At 36.6% G+C, this 20404-nt stretch overlaps 2 protein-coding genes across 3 annotated transcripts; both read right to left on the bottom strand.

Annotated features, from left to right (window-relative positions):
• Positions 1–2692: 2692 nt before the first annotated feature.
• LOC132273619 (uncharacterized) lies at positions 2693–7871 on the bottom strand. Its single transcript, XM_059774600.1, has 2 exons — positions 5949–7871; positions 2693–2912 (listed from the first exon to the last, which is right to left on the bottom strand). Exon 1 carries the CDS (start codon positions 7279–7281, stop codon positions 6256–6258), a length of 1026 nt encoding a protein of 341 aa, XP_059630583.1. The 5' UTR covers positions 7282–7871; the 3' UTR covers positions 2693–2912; positions 5949–6255.
• A 3940-nt stretch (positions 7872–11811) lies between these two features.
• LOC132273617 (MDIS1-interacting receptor like kinase 2-like) lies at positions 11812–19584 on the bottom strand. 2 transcript variants are annotated; one of them, XM_059774599.1, is made up of 3 exons: positions 16680–19584; positions 12472–12542; positions 11951–12016 (listed from the first exon to the last, which is right to left on the bottom strand). In XM_059774599.1, exons 1-2 carry the CDS (start codon positions 19456–19458, stop codon positions 12520–12522), a joined length of 2802 nt encoding a protein of 933 aa, XP_059630582.1. In that variant the 5' UTR covers positions 19459–19584; the 3' UTR covers positions 11951–12016; positions 12472–12519. The 2 variants fall into 2 exon arrangements, with proteins under 2 accessions (XP_059630581.1, XP_059630582.1); XM_059774598.1 differs by lacking the exon at positions 12472–12542 and having other exon boundaries at positions 11812–12016.
• Positions 19585–20404: the final 820 nt, after the last annotated feature.

The raw sequence follows: 20404 nt of genomic DNA, 5'->3' as shown, positions 1-20404 counted from the left end.
TCCATCCAACAAACAGGAGATCTACATGGTCATCCATATAATGCCTCAAACGGTGCCATACCAATAGTCTTTTGAAAACTATTGTTATATGCGAACTCCATAAGTGGCAAATACTCCTCCCAATGGCCCTTAAAGTCAAGGACACAAGAACGAAGCATATCCTCCATTATCTGATTAACCCTCTCGGTCTGTCCATCAGTCTGAGGATGATAAGCAGTGCTAAGATGCAACTCTGTACCCAAAGCCTGCTGAAAACTCTTCCAAAACCCTGATACAAAGCTCGAATCCCTATCCGATATAATAGATAACGGAATGCCATGCAACTTCACAATCTCTGTAATGTAAAGTTTCGCCAACTGTTCCGAAGTGTAATCAGTGCGAATAGGCAAGAAATGAGCAGATTTAGTCAACCTATCAACGATGACCCAAATGGAATTGTGATTCTTAAACGAGTTAGGTAATCCCTCTACAAAATCCATAGAAATGCTCTCCTATTTCCACTCCGGTATCGGCAGTGGCTGTAGAGCTCCTGGCGGCCTCTGATGATCAATCTTGACCATCTAACAAGTACTACATCGTGAGACAAATAGAGCAATGTCCCTTTTCATACCTACCCACCAAAACTACTGCTTCATATCCTGATACATTTTGTCACCTCCAGGATGAACCGAAAACTCAGAGTGGTGAGTCTCAGTCATCACATCCTTCCTCAACTCATCAGCAGAAGGTACCACTAACCGTCCCTTGTACCTCAAACCTCCATCAGCCCCAACATAGTAGAATGGAACCTCTCCGGAAGCTATCTCTGCAACTTTATCAATGCACTGCTGATTCGTGAGTTGTGCCTTCAAAACTTTGTGAATGATAGAAGGTGTAACTACCATGCAAGCCAAGAAAGCATCCGACAATTCATCTATCCTCTTCAACGCATTCCACTCAGTAGTGAATAGAGTGGAAAGACTACCAACAGGTCGACGACTGAGTGCATCTGTTACCACATTCGCTTTCCCTGGATGATACTGGATAGAGAAATGATAGTCTTTCACAAACTCCAACCATCGGCGCTGTCTCATATTCAGCTCTCGCTGAGTGAACAAGTACTGCAGACTCTTGTGATCACTAAATAATCTGAAGGATTCACCAAACAGATGATGCCTCCAAATACGTAAGGCAAAGACCACCACTGCCAACTCCAAATCATGTGTTGGATAATTAAGCTCATGAGGCTTAAGCTTTCGAGATCCATACGAAATTGGTCGCTCCTCCTACATCAAGACACATCCCAGACCCTGCAAAGAAGCATCTGTGTAGACAAGATACTCAATCCCGCTCTGTGGGGTAGACAAAACCGGTGTAGAAGTCAACTTAGTCTTCAGTTCATCAAAAGCTTTTTGACAATGTTCATCCCACACGAACCGTACACCCTTCTTAGTCAGATAAGTGAGTGGTCCCGCTATCTTTGAGAACCCCTGGATGAACTTTCTATAATAACCTACCAAACTGAGAAAACTCTGAATCTCGGTAGGTGATGTAGGTTGTCCCCACTCAACCACCGCTGAAACCTTGGCTGGATCCACCGCTATTCCCCTTTCTGACACCACGTGACCCAGAAATTTCAATTCCCGCTGCCAAAATTCACATTTCTCAAACTTGGCATACAACTGATGCTCACGAAGCGTCTGTAAGACTATCCGAAGATGTCTAGCATGATCGTCCTCTGACCTCGAGTAAATCAAAATGTCATCTATGAAGACAATGACAAATTGATCCAAGTAAGCTCTGAAGACTCTATTCATTAAATCCATGAAAACCGCTGGTGCATTAGTCAACCCGAACGACATCACCCGAAACTCATAAGATCCATATCTAGTGAGAAACGCTGTCCTCGGGACATCCTGCTCCCGAACCCGAAGTTGATGATATCCAGACCGCAGATCAATCTTAAAGAAATAAGTAGCTTCCTTCAACTGATCAAACAAGTCATCAATCTTGGGCAAAGGATACTTGTTACGAATAGTAACCTTGTTCAACTCCCTGTAATCTATACACAAGCAGAGCGAACCATCCTTCTTCTTCACAAATAAAACCGGTGCTCCCCAGGGTGAAGTATTCCTGCGAATGAAACCCTGGCTGAGTAGCTGCTGAATCTGATCCCTCAGCTCGCGCATCTCCACTGGTGCCATCCTATATGGTGCCCTAGCAATAGGCGTAGTGCCTGGAGCTAAGTCTATCACAAAGTCGATCTCGCGACTAGGCGGCAACCCTGGAATCTCCTGAAATACATCTGGGTAATCCTGTACAATTGGTATGTTATCCAATAATACAGTAGTCCCCTCATCCGTTTCCTCCTCCATATGAAACAAATAGGTGCTAGTGATCCCCTTAGAACGCGGCATAGCGACGACGTACATGTCCTGACCAGGTATGGTGAAAATAACTGACCTATCATAACAATTAACTTGGGCATGGTAATGCGATAACCAATCCATCCCAAGTATCACGTCATAAGTGTGTATGTCCAGGACCAATAGATTGGCTAGAAATCTGAGTCTACCAATGTAATACCCCCTAATTTCGGAACACGGGTTGATCAAGTCCGCGCACAAAATCAGGGGATATCAAACCAATTAAAGTATTTAAACAAGCACGGATTACAAAATGAAATAAAGAATAAAATAAAACGCTGAAGAAATCCTATTAATAGTAAATCCATTAATAACTTCCAAATGGTTACAACTCGGGAATCCCGTAACTCAAGGACCCCTTAACCAAAAGTTACTATTTAGAATTTCAACCAATTAAGTACTAATATCAACTGAAACAAAACTAATATCCTACTTTTAAGTAAATAGAAGGAATGGATAAGTCCTCCAGCTGCGGATCCTCAACCTTGAGACTTGACCTTCTACAACCTGAAAAATAAATCGCGGGTTAAACCCTACGAGCAAGTTCTCTCTACCAAGCCTCTGAAAACCAATAAACAGATCATCTTTACCAAAACCATCCCTAAATAAGCTTTAACTTTAATATACGATGCTACAAATATATATAAATACTTATATATCTAGTGCACGAATCCTACCAGTTAATAGGGCATTAAATTGTCAAAACCACTCACCAATAATTAATTATTAGTCATACCTAGACCAAGCCCCCCCTTTTATAATTTTCTCATAAAGTAAACCCCACTCACCTTAACTCCATCCTAAACAGTAATTTAGTCATCTACACATATAGCAATTTAAATATGCACCGGCAAATCAACCATACCATTTATAAATATATTTATTTATATACTAGCAATTCAACCATGCTTCCTTCAATATATTTACTTTTACAATTAATTAGCAATTCAACCATGCTTCCCATATATGAAATTTATTCATAACCAATAAGGCAGTATATCAAAGCCTTTGGCAACTCATCCATGCCTACAATTCAACCATGTATTAATTTTAAACTTAACTCTAGGTATACTTATACATAGACTTCACATCCATATAATAAGCATGTCCTTAATTTAATAACCGTGTATCTATTACGATTTTAAATCAACCATACCATACAAGAATCAAGTCATACCAAACAAGATTTATAATATTTAATAATCTTAAATAATATATATATACACATATATTTTGTAATATATATATATATGTGTGTATCATACATTCCATACCAATCGTTGACTATTTAAAATCATATCTACATATATATACACATATATACACCTCCTTTCATTGCAAAAATATTTAATTAATTATATTTATACCACTAAATGCTACTAGGTATCTTAGTAACACTCTGAGGCTCTCAAAATATCAAGAATACACCCTCTAATGATTAATTTTAACCCTAACAAGCTTAAGATAAATACTGGAACTTCACCGGAGTCTCAAGCAACTTTCCAGGACCTCACACGCATCCCCACGCGCCTTCACGCGCCGCCACCTAGCCCTAGACTACTCCCACGCGCCTCCACGCGCTTCCCCTTACCGGCAGGCGCGTCCACGCGCCTGCACGCGCCTGAGCCACTCTCGGCGCGTGTTGGCAGCTCCTAATTGGTTGTTGTTTGGTGCTCTTGGTAAGCTGCGATGCACTGGATCCTCTCCCTTAATCAACTACATCTAACCATTGATGTCGCATGTGTATCAACTTACAATGGACCGCATCACACCAGATCAATCCAACTAAATAAAATTAATCCTATGGCCTAGATCAACGAGTGCACCCTTTTCCTACGTACGCGACCACACTGGATAAAAATCCTATTGATGCGCAAATACTAGCCGCCTCCAGTGTGTTTGTTAAACAATTTAACATATATATATATATATATATATATATATATATAAGAATTTCTAAATTAACATTAAAAATATAAATTAATTTCAGAAATTGTTCAGAAAATCTCAGAAAAATCCCAAAAGCTCTATTTATTATTTTGGGCATAAATGAACATATACAATTAAATTAAAATCCATTTAATTTAATTAATCGTGCTACACAAGGTTAACGCAAAATATAAAAATTTTAGAAAAAATAAAATTTAATTAACCTAACCTCACCTACAAGATCTAAATTATCAGAACAATGCATACATATATTCACATGTTTAATTCTATAATTTTGTAAAGAATAAATATTCTCCTCCAATCTGAATAATAATTTAATTTAATAAAATAAAATTATAATTTCGATAATCAAGGTGATAAGTTTATGAGTTCTAAGAGGAGAAGTAGAGAGGAACTCGCCTTTTCTTTTCCAAATCCGGTCTCCTCTTACGTTCTTTGATCCGGCCTCCTCTTCGTTAGCCCTTCTTCTTCTCTCTCTAATTCTCTTATTTTTCTAACGTGGAAAAACTCCTAACCCTAGAGTCTTATGTGTCTATTTATATACATACAAAAACTAAATCCTTTTCCCATTAGGATTATCATATAAAATAAATAATATTTATCTTTTAACTAAATCCTTTTCCCATTAGGATTATCATATAAAATAAATAATATTTATCTTTTAAATAATATATATACATACATATATTTTACTATAAACATATATATATTACCTTCCATATATAACCATTAGTTAAATAAATTATATATACCTATATATATCAATATATAATTATATTGACATATATACCCCTCCACATGATTTAATAATGAATTAATATACACATGTAATTATATAGGTATAATTATGCAAAGATAATTATTAAATATCCTCACAACCACGGGCCTTTACCAATTAACCCAACAAGGCTTCCTTCAAGCCCAATACCACATCCGTTGGTCCAACTTCCTTTAATCCCAATACAAATAACTTAAATACCTAAAATAATGAAATTAAATTTAATAGCTACCAATAATTAACAATAAAGGTACACCAACATAAAATCACGCAAATCAAATAAACACTTCACTAACTAGCATTCTACAAATCAAACACCGTATAAATTTAACAAATAAAATTACAAAATATATAATTTAATTAAAACAATACAATTTACCTACGCACTTAATTAAATAAAACAAATCACTTAAAAATAATAATAATAATATAATATAAATTAATTTAATTAAGAAATCCTTTTTACAATATCGGGGTATTACATTCTTCCCCCCTAATAAAAGGAATTTCGTCCTCGGAATTCACGAATCCATGAAATGAAATTTTGATTATTTGTCCCAAACTTTCATTTTCCCTTATTCCACTGTTTGCCATGTAAGATATTTAATATGTAAATATCTATAATAAAATGCTCACAATTGTGTAAATTACTTAAACACTTAGTGGTGTAATATACTAACAGTCAATGATTTGTATATATATGTCTAAATATATATCACCATCATAAGCCAAAACCATCCAGATACTAATGAACATGATGCACTTATATCTACTAAGTCATTTCTACATCTACCTTGAAATAAAAAAAAACATACCTCAATTCTTCTGAGGTACCCATGCATTGCAAGGTGTGGCATTGTACACCATACCCTGATGCAACTGCTATATAGGCTGTCCCTGTGGTGGCGGTGGTGCTGGTAAGGCCGAAAATGTCTGAGCCTGCACACGTGGAATCTGTGGAGTAGGTAATGGTTGCCACTGTCCCTGTTGCCCATGCTGTTTCTGAGCCAACCCAGGACACCGTTTGGCTGAATGCCCATAATCTCCACACTTATAGTAATGACCCCTAAATATACTTGACTGCCCCTCCTGGTGATTACCCTGTAGCTGTCCCAGTCCAGTCTAAGGTGCTCCAGTCTGCTGAGTGGAAACTCCCTCTCTCTGAACTTCTGAATTACCCTTGTGCTTCTTCCAAGGCTGCTGGCCCTGGAATCTGCCCTTGTCATTCTGTCGGTTCCCATTATCATTCACTTTCGCAGCTGGCTGATTAGCAAAATCTTTGCCACCCCGCTTCTCAGCCCTAGTCTGTCTGAAATCCTCATTCAGTTGATAAAGCTGCAAAGCTGCGTCCACCACTTGAGCATAAGTAGTGTAGGCTGGACTACCAGTAATAGCTCTCTTGATAGACCACATCAGTCCCTTGACAAAACTGTTGCGCTTCTTCTCCTCTGTATCCACCTCCTCCGGTGCAAAGAGAGATAAGCGTGTGAACTGCTGTTCATACTCCACCACTGTCATGTTCCCTTGCTGCAGATTAAGAAATTCAGTCTTCATGGCTGCCCTAACTGCATAAGGGAAATACTTTTCTTCAAAGCGTGCACTGAACTCATCATAAGTCAATGCCATCCTCTCCTCTATGGTGGTAACTGACTCCCACCACTGTAGTGCATCCCCAACTAGCTTGAAGGTAGCAAGCATCTGCTTCTGAACCTCTGTGCACTGAACCAAGCGAAGATGTCGCTCAATGTCCTGTTTCCACTGGTGAACTGCTCTCGCATCCGTGGAGCCCGTGAACTCAGGTGGACTCCCTTTTGTGAAAGAACTCCTGGCCTTCTCCCAAGTATCAGTCTGAACAATCGGTGCTGGTAACGGTGCCGGCTGTACCTGAGGCTGATTCCGAAGTACAGCTGCTACCCCAGCTTCTATAGCCCGAGCAATGAGGTCATTGATGTGAGGAGGATACTCTAGATCCCTGCCCTGAGCCGGAGCCTGAACTTCCTCTTGCTCCTCCTGAAGCTGACCCTCATCCTGAAACTCAAGTCGTTGCTGCTCTTCCTCCATTTGCTGACGTTGCAGGTGTTCTTGCTGCCTACGTACAGCTCTCCTCTGTCGACGGTTCAGATTCTGTCCTCTTCCAGTGTTAACCATGCTGTTAACATAGAACGACAGACATCAGTACGATTTTAACGGACCGTAAAGGAATACAATGTATCCTAAACTTAAGCTCTAAAGAAACGAGTACACAAAGCGGAATTCACATAACGAAAGACACCCTAGGGACACTTGAACCTGGAGTGCTCTGATACCAACTGTAATACCCCCTAATTTCGGAACACGGGTTGATCAAGTCCGCGCACAAAATCAGGGGATATCAAACCAATTAAAGTATTTAAACAAGCACGGATTACAAAATGAAATAAAGAATAAAATAAAACGCTGAAGAAATCCTATTAATAGTAAATCCATTAATAACTTCCAAATGGTTACAACTCGGGAATCTCGTAACTCAAGGACCCCTTAACCAAAAGTTACTATTTAGAATTTCAACCAATTAAGTACTAATATCAACTGAAACAAAACTAATATCCTACTTTTAAGTAAATAGAAGGAATGGATAAGTCCTCCAGCTGCGGATCCTCAACCTTGAGACTTGACCTTCTACAACCTGAAAAATAAATCGCGGGTTAAACCCTACGAGCAAGTTCTCTCTACCAAGCCTCTGAAAACCAATAAACAGATCATCTTTACCAAAACCATCCCTAAATAAGCTTTAACTTTAATATACGATGCTATAAATATATATAAATACTTATATATCTAGTGCACGAATCCTACCAGTTAATAGGGCATTAAATTGTCAAAACCACTCACCAATAATTAATTATTAGTCATACCTAGACCAAGCCCCCCCTTTTATAATTTTCTCATAAAGTAAACCCCACTCACCTTAACTCCATCCGAAACAGTAATTTAGTCATCTACACATATAGCAATTTAAATATGCACCGGCAAATCAACCATACCATTTATAAATATATTTATTTATATACTAGCAATTCAACCATGCTTCCTTCAATATATTTACTTTTACAATTAATTAGCAATTCAACCATGCTTCCCATATATGAAATTTATTCATAACCAATAAGGCAGTATATCAAAGCCTTTGGCAACTCATCCATGCCTACAATTCAACCATGTATTAATTTTAAACTTAACTCTAGGTATACTTATACATAGACTTCACATCCATATAATAAGCATGTCCTTAATTTAATAACCGTGTATCTATTACGATTTTAAATCAACCATACCATACAAGAATCAAGTCATACCAAACAAGATTTATAATATTTAATAATCTTAAATAATATATATATACACATATATTTTGTAATATATATATATGTGTGTATCATACATTCCATACCAATCGTTGACTATTTAAAATCATATCTACATATATATACACATATATACACCTCCTTTCATTGCAAAAATATTTAATTAATTATATTTATACCACTAAATGCTACTAGGTATCTTAGTAACACTCTGAGGCCCTCAAAATATCAAGAACACACCCTCTAATGATTAATTTTAACCCTAACAAGCTTAAGATAAATACTGGAACTTCACCGGAGTCTCAAGCAACTTTCCAGGACCTCACACGCATCCCCATGCGCCTTCACGCGCCGCCACCTAGCCCTAGACTACTCCCACGCGCCTCCACGCGCTTCCCCTTACCGGCAGGCGCGTCCACGCGCCTGCACGTGCCCTCACGCGCCTGAGCCACTCTCGGCGCGTGTTGGCAGCTCCTAATTGGTTGTTGTTTGGTGCTCTTGGTAAGCCGCGATGCACTGGATCCTCTCCCTTAATCAACTACATCTAACCATTGATGTCGCATGTGTATCAACTTACAATGGACCGCATCACACCAGATCAATCCAACTAAATAAAATTAATCCTATGGCCTAGATCAACGAGTGCACCCTTTTCCTACGTACGCGACCACACTGGATAAAAATCCTATTGATGCGCAAATACTAGCCGCCTCCAGTGTGTTTGTTAAACAATTTAACATATATATATATATATAAGAATTTCTAAATTAACATTAAAAATATAAATTAATTTCAGAAATTGTTCAGAAAATCTCAGAAAAATCCTAAAAGCTCTATTTATTATTTTGGGCATAAATGAACATATACAATTAAATTAAAATCCATTTAATTTAATTAATCATGCTACACAAGGTTAACGCAAAATATAAAAATTTTAGAAAAAATAAAATTTAATTAACCTAACCTCACCTACAAGATCTAAATTATCAGAACAATGCATACATATATTCACATGTTTAATTCTATAATTTTGTAAAGAATAAATATGCTCCTCCAATCTGAATAATAATTTAATTTAATAAAATAAAATTATAATTTCGATAATCAAGGTGATAAGTTTATGAGTTCTAAGAGGAGAAGTAGAGAGGAACTCGCCTTTTCTTTTCCAAATCCGGTCTCCTCTTACGTTCTTTGATCCGGCCTCCTCTTCGTTAGCCCTTCTTCTTCTCTCTCTAATTCTCTTATTTTTCTAACGTGGAAAAACTCCTAACCCTAGAGTCTTATGTGTCTATTTATATACATACAAAAACTAAATCCTTTTCCCATTAGGATTATCATATAAAATAAATAATATTTATCTTTTAACTAAATCCTTTTCCCATTAGGATTATCATATAAAATAAATAATATTTATCTTTTAAATAATATATATACATACATATATTTTACTATAAACATATATATATTACCTTCCATATATAACCATTAGTTAAATAAATTATATATACCTATATATATCAATATATAATTATATTGACATATATACCCCTCCACATGATTTAATAATGAATTAATATACACATGTAATTATATAGGTATAATTATGCAAAGATAATTATTAAATATCCTCACAACCACGGGCCTTTACCAATTAACCCAACAAGGCTTCCTTCAAGCCCAATACCACATCCGTTGGTCCAACTTCCTTTAATCCCAATACAAATAACTTAAATACCTAAAATAATGAAATTAAATTTAATAGCTACCAATAATTAACAATAAAGGTACACCAACATAAAATCACGCAAATCAAATAAACACTTCACTAACTAGCATTCCACAAATCAAACACCGTATAAATTTAACAAATAAAATTACAAAATATATAATTTAATTAAAACAATACAATTTACCTACGCACTTAATTAAATAAAACAAATCACTTAAAAATAATAATAATAATATAATATAAATTAATTTAATTAAGAAATCCTTTTTACAATATCGGGGTATTACAACCAATATCTGGTGTCACAGGCCCATCACTTTCATGAAGAATGGTTGTATTGCCTAACGGTGTAGAAATTCCATGTGGTGTACTGCACACCCTAGTCATCATCCTAGACAAAGTAACAAATGACCTAGCTACAAATGAGTGTGTAGCACCCGTATCAAATAAAACACGTCCAAGTAAATCATGAATAGGAAACTTACCCTCAACAGCTTGAGGTGCCTGCATATTATGTGGCATGGGGTTGTACACCCTGCCATAATATAACTGCTGCGATGCCTGTCCCTGAGGATGCGGCGGCGCTGGTAAAGCCGGATATGTCTGTCCCTGAATCCGTGGAACCTGTGGAGCTGGTAAAGGCACTGGTGCCCTCTGCCCCTGCTGCACATGTTGTCCCTGTCTCTGTCTCTGTCTCTGTCTTACTGTAGGACACTGCCTGGAAGTGTGACCATACTCTCCATAAGTATAGCAACTACCTTGGAAAGTACCAAATGGCTTCCTCTGTCGGTTAGCCTGTGGCTGACCCTATCCTGCCTGTGGTCCCCCATTCTACTGCCTCTGAATAGGTGCCCCATTCTGCTGAGCATCTGAACCACCCTTGTGCTTCTTCCAAGGCTGATGTCCCTGGAATTTGCCCCTGTCATTCTGTCAGTGTCCATTCCTATTCCCTTTCTCAGCTGACTGATTAGCAGAGTCTCGATCACCCCGCTTCTCACCCTTGGCCTGTCTGAAATCCACGGTCAACTGATACTGCTGTAGAGCGGCGTCTACCACTTGAGCATAAGTAGTATAGGCTGGACTACCCGTAATAGCTCTCTTGATAGACCACATCAGTCCCTTGACGAAACTGTTGCGCTTCTTCTCCTCTGTATCCACCTCCTCCGGTGCAAAGAGAGACAAGCGTGTGAACTGCTGCTCATACTCCGCTACTGTCATGTTCCCCTGCTGCAGATTAAGAAACTCAGTCTTCATGGCTGCCCTGATTGCAAAAGGGAAATATTTTTCATCAAAGCGTGCACTGAACTGATCGTAAGTCAATGCCATCCTCTCCGCTGCGGTGGTAACTGACTCCCACCATTGTAATGCATCCCCAACTAGCTTGAAGGTAGCAAGCATCTGCTTCTGAACCTCTGTGCACTGAACCAAGCAAAGATGTCGCTCGATGTCTTGTTTCCGCTAATGAGCTGCTCTCGCATCGGTGGAGCCTGTGAACTCAGGTGGGCTCCCCTTTGTGAAAGAACTCCTAGCCTTCTCCCAAGTATCAATCCGAACAACCGGTGCAGGTAACGGTGCCGACTGTACTTGAGGCTGATTCCGAAGTGCAGCGGTTACCCCTGCTTTTATAGCCCGAGTAATAAGGTCAATGATGTGAGGAGGAAACTTTGGATCTCCTCCTTGATCCCGAGTCTGCTGAACTTCCTCATGCTCCTCATAGAACTGACCCTCATCCTCCTGACGCTGCCTACGAGCCGCCTCCCTTCGTTGCCTGTTTCTCTGATTGTCCCGTCTTCTTCTAGCGTTAACCATTCTGTTAACATAGAAAGACAGACATTAGTACGATTTAACCGAACCGTAAAGAATACAAGGAATCCTAATCTTAGGCTCTAAATAAAAGAATACGCTACGCGGAAGTCTTAAAACGATAGATCCCGAGAGACACTTGAACCTGGAGTGCTCTGATACCAACTGTGATACCCAGAGCCACGGATGATCAAGTCCCAGCACAGAATACAAGGGATATCAAACAATTAATATTTAAATAAGCATTGGAATACAAGATGAATTAAGAATAAATAAATAAGCTGAAAAGTAAACTAAATAAATAATCATCAAATAAAAATAATTAAAATCCAATAATAAAATCCTCCAATCCTCTGATACCAGTGATTAATTAAATTACAATTCGGGAATCCATATTGTGGACCCCTAATAATATCCTAACTGAAATAAAACTAATAATTAAATCATGAAGAAGAGTCATACGTAGAGTCGGAAGAGTGAATGACTGTCTCTGCTTGGCACGAACAATCTCTAAGATCGGAACTGACGAACACCTGAAAAATAATGGTGGGTCAGGCCCACATACAAGTTCTAATCTACTACATCCCAAACAGAGACCCGATACACGTACGCATCCTAATTAATTCAACAATATCTAAATAGTCCATATATAGATATATACACACTAAAGGAACCTCACTAGATTATAGAGTTGTCTCAACCTGAATAGTAGGCAACATGCAAAACGTACATATAGTGGGCATGAGTACCTAGGCCTACCAGGGTACACAACTATACTATATCTAGCTACACATCCCGGGCAATATACGCACCCTAACCACTGATCCTGAGACTTAAGCTCATATCATGGCGTATAATTATATATTTAAAATCCGTCCTATCCAACCATCAAAATAAACTATCCAATTATTATTTAATAAAAATATGTCATCCAACTATTCCGTTGACCTGACACGAATAAGTAGGACTTAACACTATGGTTAATGCGTTCCCTTATTAAAAATAGGTAGGACTTAACTCTTAAGTTAATCCGTCCCTAATATGCCCCCATCCCATAATGGTGCATTAATCCATATCATAACCAAATAAAAATTTCCAATCCAAGGATAATATAATTAATATTTACATCTAATAATCCAAATAAACATGATATAATCATATATACATCCTTTGCATTTTCTTGAGCAAAAATATCAATTCTAAGTAGCATGCATTTTAATTTACATTACAAGAAATTAACATGCATCTCAACTAAATTATACATCTCTATGTTCTGATTAAATTAATTTAAATCTAAACACCTGACTAAAATAATTTAATCCAACAATATTTAATTAATTTATCCTTTTAAAATTAATTAAATTCCATACTAAGCATGTAAACTTAAATCATGCATTCCAATTCTTAATGATTCTAATTGAATTAAATAAATATTTAATTCCGATCCATCAATCAAAAATAATAAATATTAATTTAATATTCTACCATTAATCAAAATAACATTTAAAAATATTTAATGCATAACTAATCATTATTATTATTTTTTTCCATGTACAAGATTCATTCCTAACACATATAGAATATCAGTTTGTAATTGTTGCTTGTTTTCCTCCTCGTGTAACGTGTGCCTTATGAAGACAAAGCAATAAAATAAGTAAAATTTCAATTACAAACTACAACAAACAATCTGGTGCACTTAGTTGCATGTGTGGCGGCATAGTATTTTTTTTCTTTTCTCGTTCGGCTTGCCCAGTCTATTAAAGAAACAAAATATTTAATTCCATAATTATGGTAACAACTGATTCCTGCCAACACAAATTCACCCCGTTCGGCACGCCCTTTTGTTTTAAAACAACAATTCAATATATATATCCCAACTGATTCACACTACAATTAATTCATGTGAGAAAACAAATAGATAAATTAAATTAAAACCAAGATTAGTGCTAAATTCGGTGAAATAAAAGAATTAAATCCAATTATTAAAACATGAATTTTAAATTTTAAATTAATTCATAAAATTTGATCCAATTAGTTTATTTACAGAACCTATAATTAATCTAGCATGCATAGGATATGAATCAAAGGAGAAGAGAAGAATTAAAACTTGCCTTTAGGGATTTGATAAAAAGCCCTAACCTCCTTCTTCCTTTTCCTCATACTTCGTCTTCCTTCTTTCTCTCTCTAAAATAAATTACGTGATTTATTTTCTAACCCCTTTTTCAACCTTAGAGTTATATATTTATAGACAACTAAAATAACCCTAATCATTTTCCCTATCCAATCCCAACTAATAATAAATAAAATAAATAAAATCTAAATACTAAAAAGGTAACTAAAATATATGGTACGTATAATCGATGTGTAATCCTTTTTATATGTAATATATAAATATATATACTTTCCTTATATATATATATATATATATATATTTATTAAATATACATATACATGGGTAATTTTCCGTACCCATTAAACCCCTTATCCAAGTAGTCCATGGAGCCCAATTAGTTGGTCCATTACTACTATCCATATCCAATTCCTTAAAAATATGAAAATAAAAATAAAATAAAACAATTAAATTCCTAAATAAATACACATCATCACACACAATTTCATTTAAACAATTAAATCAATTAACACATTTAACAAATAATTAAATCAAATAAACAAGTAAACAATTAGCCAAGAAATCAACTAAATAATTAAATGCAATTAAAATAATTTTTAAAAAAATACCGAGACTATTCTTTTAAAATCAGGGTATTACATAGCATGACTAAACGAGAAGATCGGTTAGGATGGTTTGGTCATGTGCACGAAGAAGAGTGCATGACATAATCCATATTGAGGCTAATTCTCGCAGAATGGGAAGACAAAAGTTAACATGGGTAGAATTAGACAAAAAAAATACGATAATTAGGGCTGCAACTTGGGTGGGCTAACCCAGCCCAACCCAAAATTTTTTAAATTTGAACATATAATTTACAAATCGGGTGATGTTCGGGTTGGGTTTTGTCAAAACCCAGACATATTTGGGTTGGTCTCGGGCTCAACCCGAAACCCAAATAAAAAAAAAAAAAATTTCTCATTTCTCTCTCTCTCTCTGCCGCCGTACTTGCCACCGCCACCGCCGTCCCTCAGATCCACCGCCTCTTTCTCTATCTTCTTTCTCCTCTCTCCTCTCTCTTCATCCTCTTTCTCTCTCGGTCTCTCTTCTTTCTCTTTCTACATTTTCAAAGACCTTCTGGTCATCATCAATCTTTCTCTTTCTCTTTCGGGTTAGGTTTTGATTTTTTGAACAATCTGAAATGATCTGAAATATATGGGTTTTGAACTTTTGATTCTTGCAGACAGATCTGAAAAATATATGGGTTTTGAACTTCTGATTCTTGTAGATTTTGTAGTTTGTAGTTACAGAGAGAGAGAGAGAGAGAGTTGAGAATGAGACCTGGAGGTGGAGGCGATTGGGGAGGCCGAAATATGAAAAAGGGAATAACCATTTTCTGCTACCTCTTGGGTAATCTACAATCTTCTTCTGTACAAAATGTCTTCCAAATAGAGCTTTTTTGTTTTAATTTCTCAGAAAATCTAATCCCCCCAAAACAGAGATTCTACTCTTCACCTTTCGTACTCAACACTACCATTTATATATATACATATTTTTATAAACTTCAAAATGTTGCTTCCAAAATTATCAACCCGTCACAACTATAACAAACACTACCATTTATATATATATATATATATATATATATATATATATATATATATATATTGGGGGTTGATGGCAAGTTGAAAGATATGGGTTTTGATTTTTTGAACAATATGAAATGATATGCCGATATGGGTTTTCATATAGGTAATAGGTTTTGAACTTTTGATTATTGCAACAGATAGATAAACTGAAATATATAGGTTTTGAAATTCTGATTCTTGTAGATTTAGTACTTTGCAGTTGCAGAGAGAGAAAGAGAGAGAGAAGGCAAGTTCAGAGTTGAGAAGGAGAAGAGAGATGGAGGCGGCGATTGGTGAGGCTAAAACGATTTGCCCTAAAAAAAAAAAAATATATATATATATATATATATATATCTAATAATAAAATAATCAAAAATATATAATATACATATATATATATTATATATAAATTTCCAAAAAAAAAAATTATATAAAAAAAAAAACTTAACCCGTCAACCCGGCCCAACTCGCTCGAAAAAATTTAGTTCGGGTTATGACCACAACCCATGTTGGTTACAATTTAGGTTAACCCAACTCAACCCGATTCGGGTTGAGGGTGGGTTGAGGCTGGGCTGGGTTGGGTTAGCCCAACTTGCAGCCCTAACAATAATATGTGGTTTGGCTTAAGGTAGTATATATAGAGTGGAATAAAAAAATATTATTAATCTAGATGACCCCAAGTAGTTGGCACAAAGACTATGTTTTTTGTTGTGGTATAACTTTAGAGCAGAATATTCATGGCTGTACATCCAACAAGTGATAAAAGTTCCTAGAATTAGGACATGGAGAAACTATATAATACATTTTTAAGCCAAACAAAATTTTAAATATAAAGATACGAAGATTATAAACATTTAATATATAACCTTTGTTCATTCAAGCAACTATTTAAGATGAAGCGTTTCAAAAAACGATAAAAAAATAAAAAATACCTGGAGCAGCGTACCCAAAGGTGCCTGCAAATGAAGTCCAATTGGAAGAGTTGAGATTTAGAAGCCTAGCGGTGCCAAAGTCAGAGATGTGAGCCACATATTCAGAATCTAACAAAACATTCTTGCTTGATATGTCCCGATGAACTATAGGAGGTGAACAATCATGATGCATATAACACAAAGCATCTGCCACATCTTTAACCACATTCACTCTCTTAATCCATCCACACTCCTCCAAGGCTTGTTCTTCAGTCCTGCTCAGGATCTTCTGCAAACTTCCCGCTTCAAAAAACTCGTAAACCAAAAATGAGTGTCGTGGGTGTGAACAAAAACCATAAAGCTTCACAATATTTCGATGACGTATTTCTGTTAATGTTCGGATTTCACTTGTAAAACCATTCTGATCATTAGCATGTACGCCATCTTCTGGGGCATGAAGTTTCTTCACAGCAAAAACTTGACCACTCGGCAACTGAGCTTTATAAACACTTGCTGATCCTCCTACCCCAATGCAATAATCAGAGCTAAAGTCCTCTGTCGCTTCAATGACGTTCTCATACACCATTTTCCCATCATAGCTCCATATTGCAAACAAATTCCCATTGGTTACTCTTTTGGGCTCATTTACTACGCTGTGCACTTTTGGGTAAAGATTGAAAATCCCAACAACCACAAATGAAAGAAGCAAAATGCTCAAGACAGGAACTATAATCAAAATCATAAGTTTGTTTCCATTCTCTCCCTTATGAGCTTCATTGCTCATTGTGGTGGCGCAAGCCTTCAAACCAGTGGCATTTCCGCACAAACCTTTATTATTTGTGAATGCACTAAACGGAGCCTCTTGAAAGGCTTTATTTTTCGGAACAGGACCCTGCAACTGATTGTATGATACATCAACAGAAGTCAAACTTAACATGCCTTCAAAAGTGAATGGAATGGATCCAGAGAGCTTATTGTGAGAGAGATTCAATGCCTCTAACTTCTCCAATTGTCCAATAGGGTGTGGTATTTCCCATTTTAGTAAATTATGGCTGACATCAAGATTTTCAAGAGAGTGTAAATTGCCTATGCTAGAAGGAATACCTTCAGTAAGAACATTTCTGCTCAAATTCAAGGATAATAGATTCACACACTCCCCTAATCGTTCAGGAATTGAGCCACTTAGATTGTTTGCTGCCAAGTTAAGATGTGCCAAGTCTGATAGCTCAACAATTTCCAAAGGAATGTTGCCTGAAAGCCGGTTGTTGCTTAAATTAAGGTTTATCAATGAGGTTAACCTTCCTAAACTCTTTGGAATTTCCCCAATGAGACGGTTTGAAGAGATGACAAGTACACGTAGCTGAGTTGCATTTCCTAATTCAGGTGGTATCTCACCAGAAATATTGTTGTTGGCCACTCTTAAGCTTGTTAGATTGTGGCACTGGCCCCATTTACCAGAAAACTCACCGTACATTTTATTATCACTCAAATCGATATAATCCAATTTTGGATATATGTCGAAATTTTCTGATATATTTCCAGAAAGTTGGTTTCTTTCAAGCCTAACTCTATATAAACTAGTGCAATTTTTCAAGCTCTCAGGGATTGGACCTGTGAGATTGTTGCTATTTGCACTGAAATTTTGAAGTGTTCCACTAATGCATATGTTATGCGGTAAATGACCAGTAAGCTCGTTCTCAGATAATTCCAACTCTTTCAAATGGGTAAGATTATTGAACTCTGTAGGTATAGAGCCAGTGAATCTATTTGCATACAAGTATAGATACTCGAGGAGTTTCAGCCTTCCTAATTCTCGTGGGATAGAACCAGACAATAGATTAGTGTACAAATTCAAATCGAAGAGCTTGGTCAGATTCCCAATAGTGGATGGAATGGATCCATAGAGTTGATTTCGGTCTAGGTACAATTCGGTTAAGTTGCATAAATTTCCCAACCAACTTGGTATTGGACCTGAGAAGTTGTTCGAGGACAACTGGAGACTGACAAGAGAGCTCAGCCTTCCAATTTCTTGAGGGATGGGTCCACAGAGTTTATTTTGAGAAAGGATTAAACTGGTTAAGTGGAGCAAATTTCCTATAGTTGCAGGAATTGAACCTGCTATATTGTTTCCTGCCAATTGCAAATCTATAAGAGATTTTAGCGTCCCAATTTCTGGAGAGATGGATCCAGAAAGTTTGTTACTATAAAGGTATAGACGGGTCAAGTTGGTCAAGTTCCACATTGTAGCTGGGATTGGACCTGTGAGACTATTCATTGCGAGTGATATCCCATTGAGAGACCTCAGTTTCCCTATCTCAGATGGAATTGGTCCAGAGAGATAATTAGAAGACAAGTCAAGATCGGTGAGCTTGGAAAGGCTAGTGATATGCTTGGGGATAGCCCCGTAGAGTGAATTGTTATAAAGATCAATGCTATGGAGATGAGGGAAGCATGAGAAGTTGAGATAGTGAAGTGTACCTCTTAAACCAACACTGGAAAGGCGTATGTGGGTGACACTTCCATTACCCTTTTTGCAATAAATCCCAACCCAATTGCAAGGGCTGCTGCTGGTGTTTGGAGCCCAAGAGGAGAGAATTAGAGATTGGGTTTGATTGTGAAGACTGGCTTTCCACTTTAAAAGAGCCTCCCTTTCCTTTTCTCTTGGGGTCGCAGAAGAAGAAGAATCACAAGCACTGAAATGGGTAAAAGAAAGCAACACAAGGATGATGATGGAAGTGAACAAAAGTTGGAAATTAGAAAGAAGTTGGTGGTGGAATGGCTTATCTATTTGAAATTTCATTGCGGGTTTGTTACAAGAGGGCAATGGCTGGGTGGAGTATGGAGATGTGTCAAATTATAGATTGATTTGAGGTAGATTCATAGGAACAACTACCTTGGGCTGACCCATTGTCTACGCCGATGAAGAAGAGGCGACGACCTTGGGTTGACTGACTCTTAATAATGATGTCATGTGGAATAAGTTACCAACTGGAAAGCACATTTTCTAAGCCTTCAATTACTCTTTAATATGTACCTCAGCTAAGCTAGAAGCAATGGTATAAACGGAAGATTGTTGCATATATGGGCTAAGTTCATCTAATTTATTACCCCATTTGAAATTCTACAGAAAAGTTATATAATACAATGTATTATGCGTGAAATGGAGAAAATTATTGTAGGTTCCTAAACGTGTGTTGCGGTGGTGAGAAACTTTGTATGTAGTACATGCTATTGAGGATCTAAAACAAGACACCAAAAAGAAAATAAAAAAAAAGTTCTCTCTCTACTATTTCCTCTCCAATTGTTTACTGCTTGCACTCAATGTTATGTTTTCCGTTCTCTACTTGAGATAGTAATTTTATTGCTACACTTACAACAAAGATTCAATTAGTTAGAACATAAATGGTTCTTTTTTTTTTATTTTTATTTTATTTTAAGTCTAGGACTATTGGACTTATTGGTTTTTTAATGAGAAAGGTAGGACATGATAATAAATTTTTTTATTTGTTCTATCCAGTCACATAATAATATATTATTTTTGTTGCTAAGTAATTCTAAATGAAATGCCAAATTCATTTCTATTCAAAATAAAATACTAAATTCACGAAATACCTTTTCTTGTTGGGCTTGGTTTGACGTTATTCTTGTAAAAGTGATTATAACAATGTGTTACGGGTTCAGACCTTAACAATCCTCTTGCACGTTCAAAAGCACTAAAATAACGTAATTAGTTGTTTTATTTTATT

This window comes from Cornus florida, unplaced genomic scaffold, assembly GCF_030987335.1.
Source record: "Cornus florida cultivar Cherokee Brave unplaced genomic scaffold, ASM3098733v1 CherokeeBrave_3.0.0_Hap2_Chr09, whole genome shotgun sequence".
Lineage (NCBI taxonomy): Eukaryota > Viridiplantae > Streptophyta > Magnoliopsida > Cornales > Cornaceae > Cornus > Cornus florida.
Note: the sequence above shows the minus strand (reverse complement) of the source record. Positions and strands in the feature narration are given on the sequence as shown.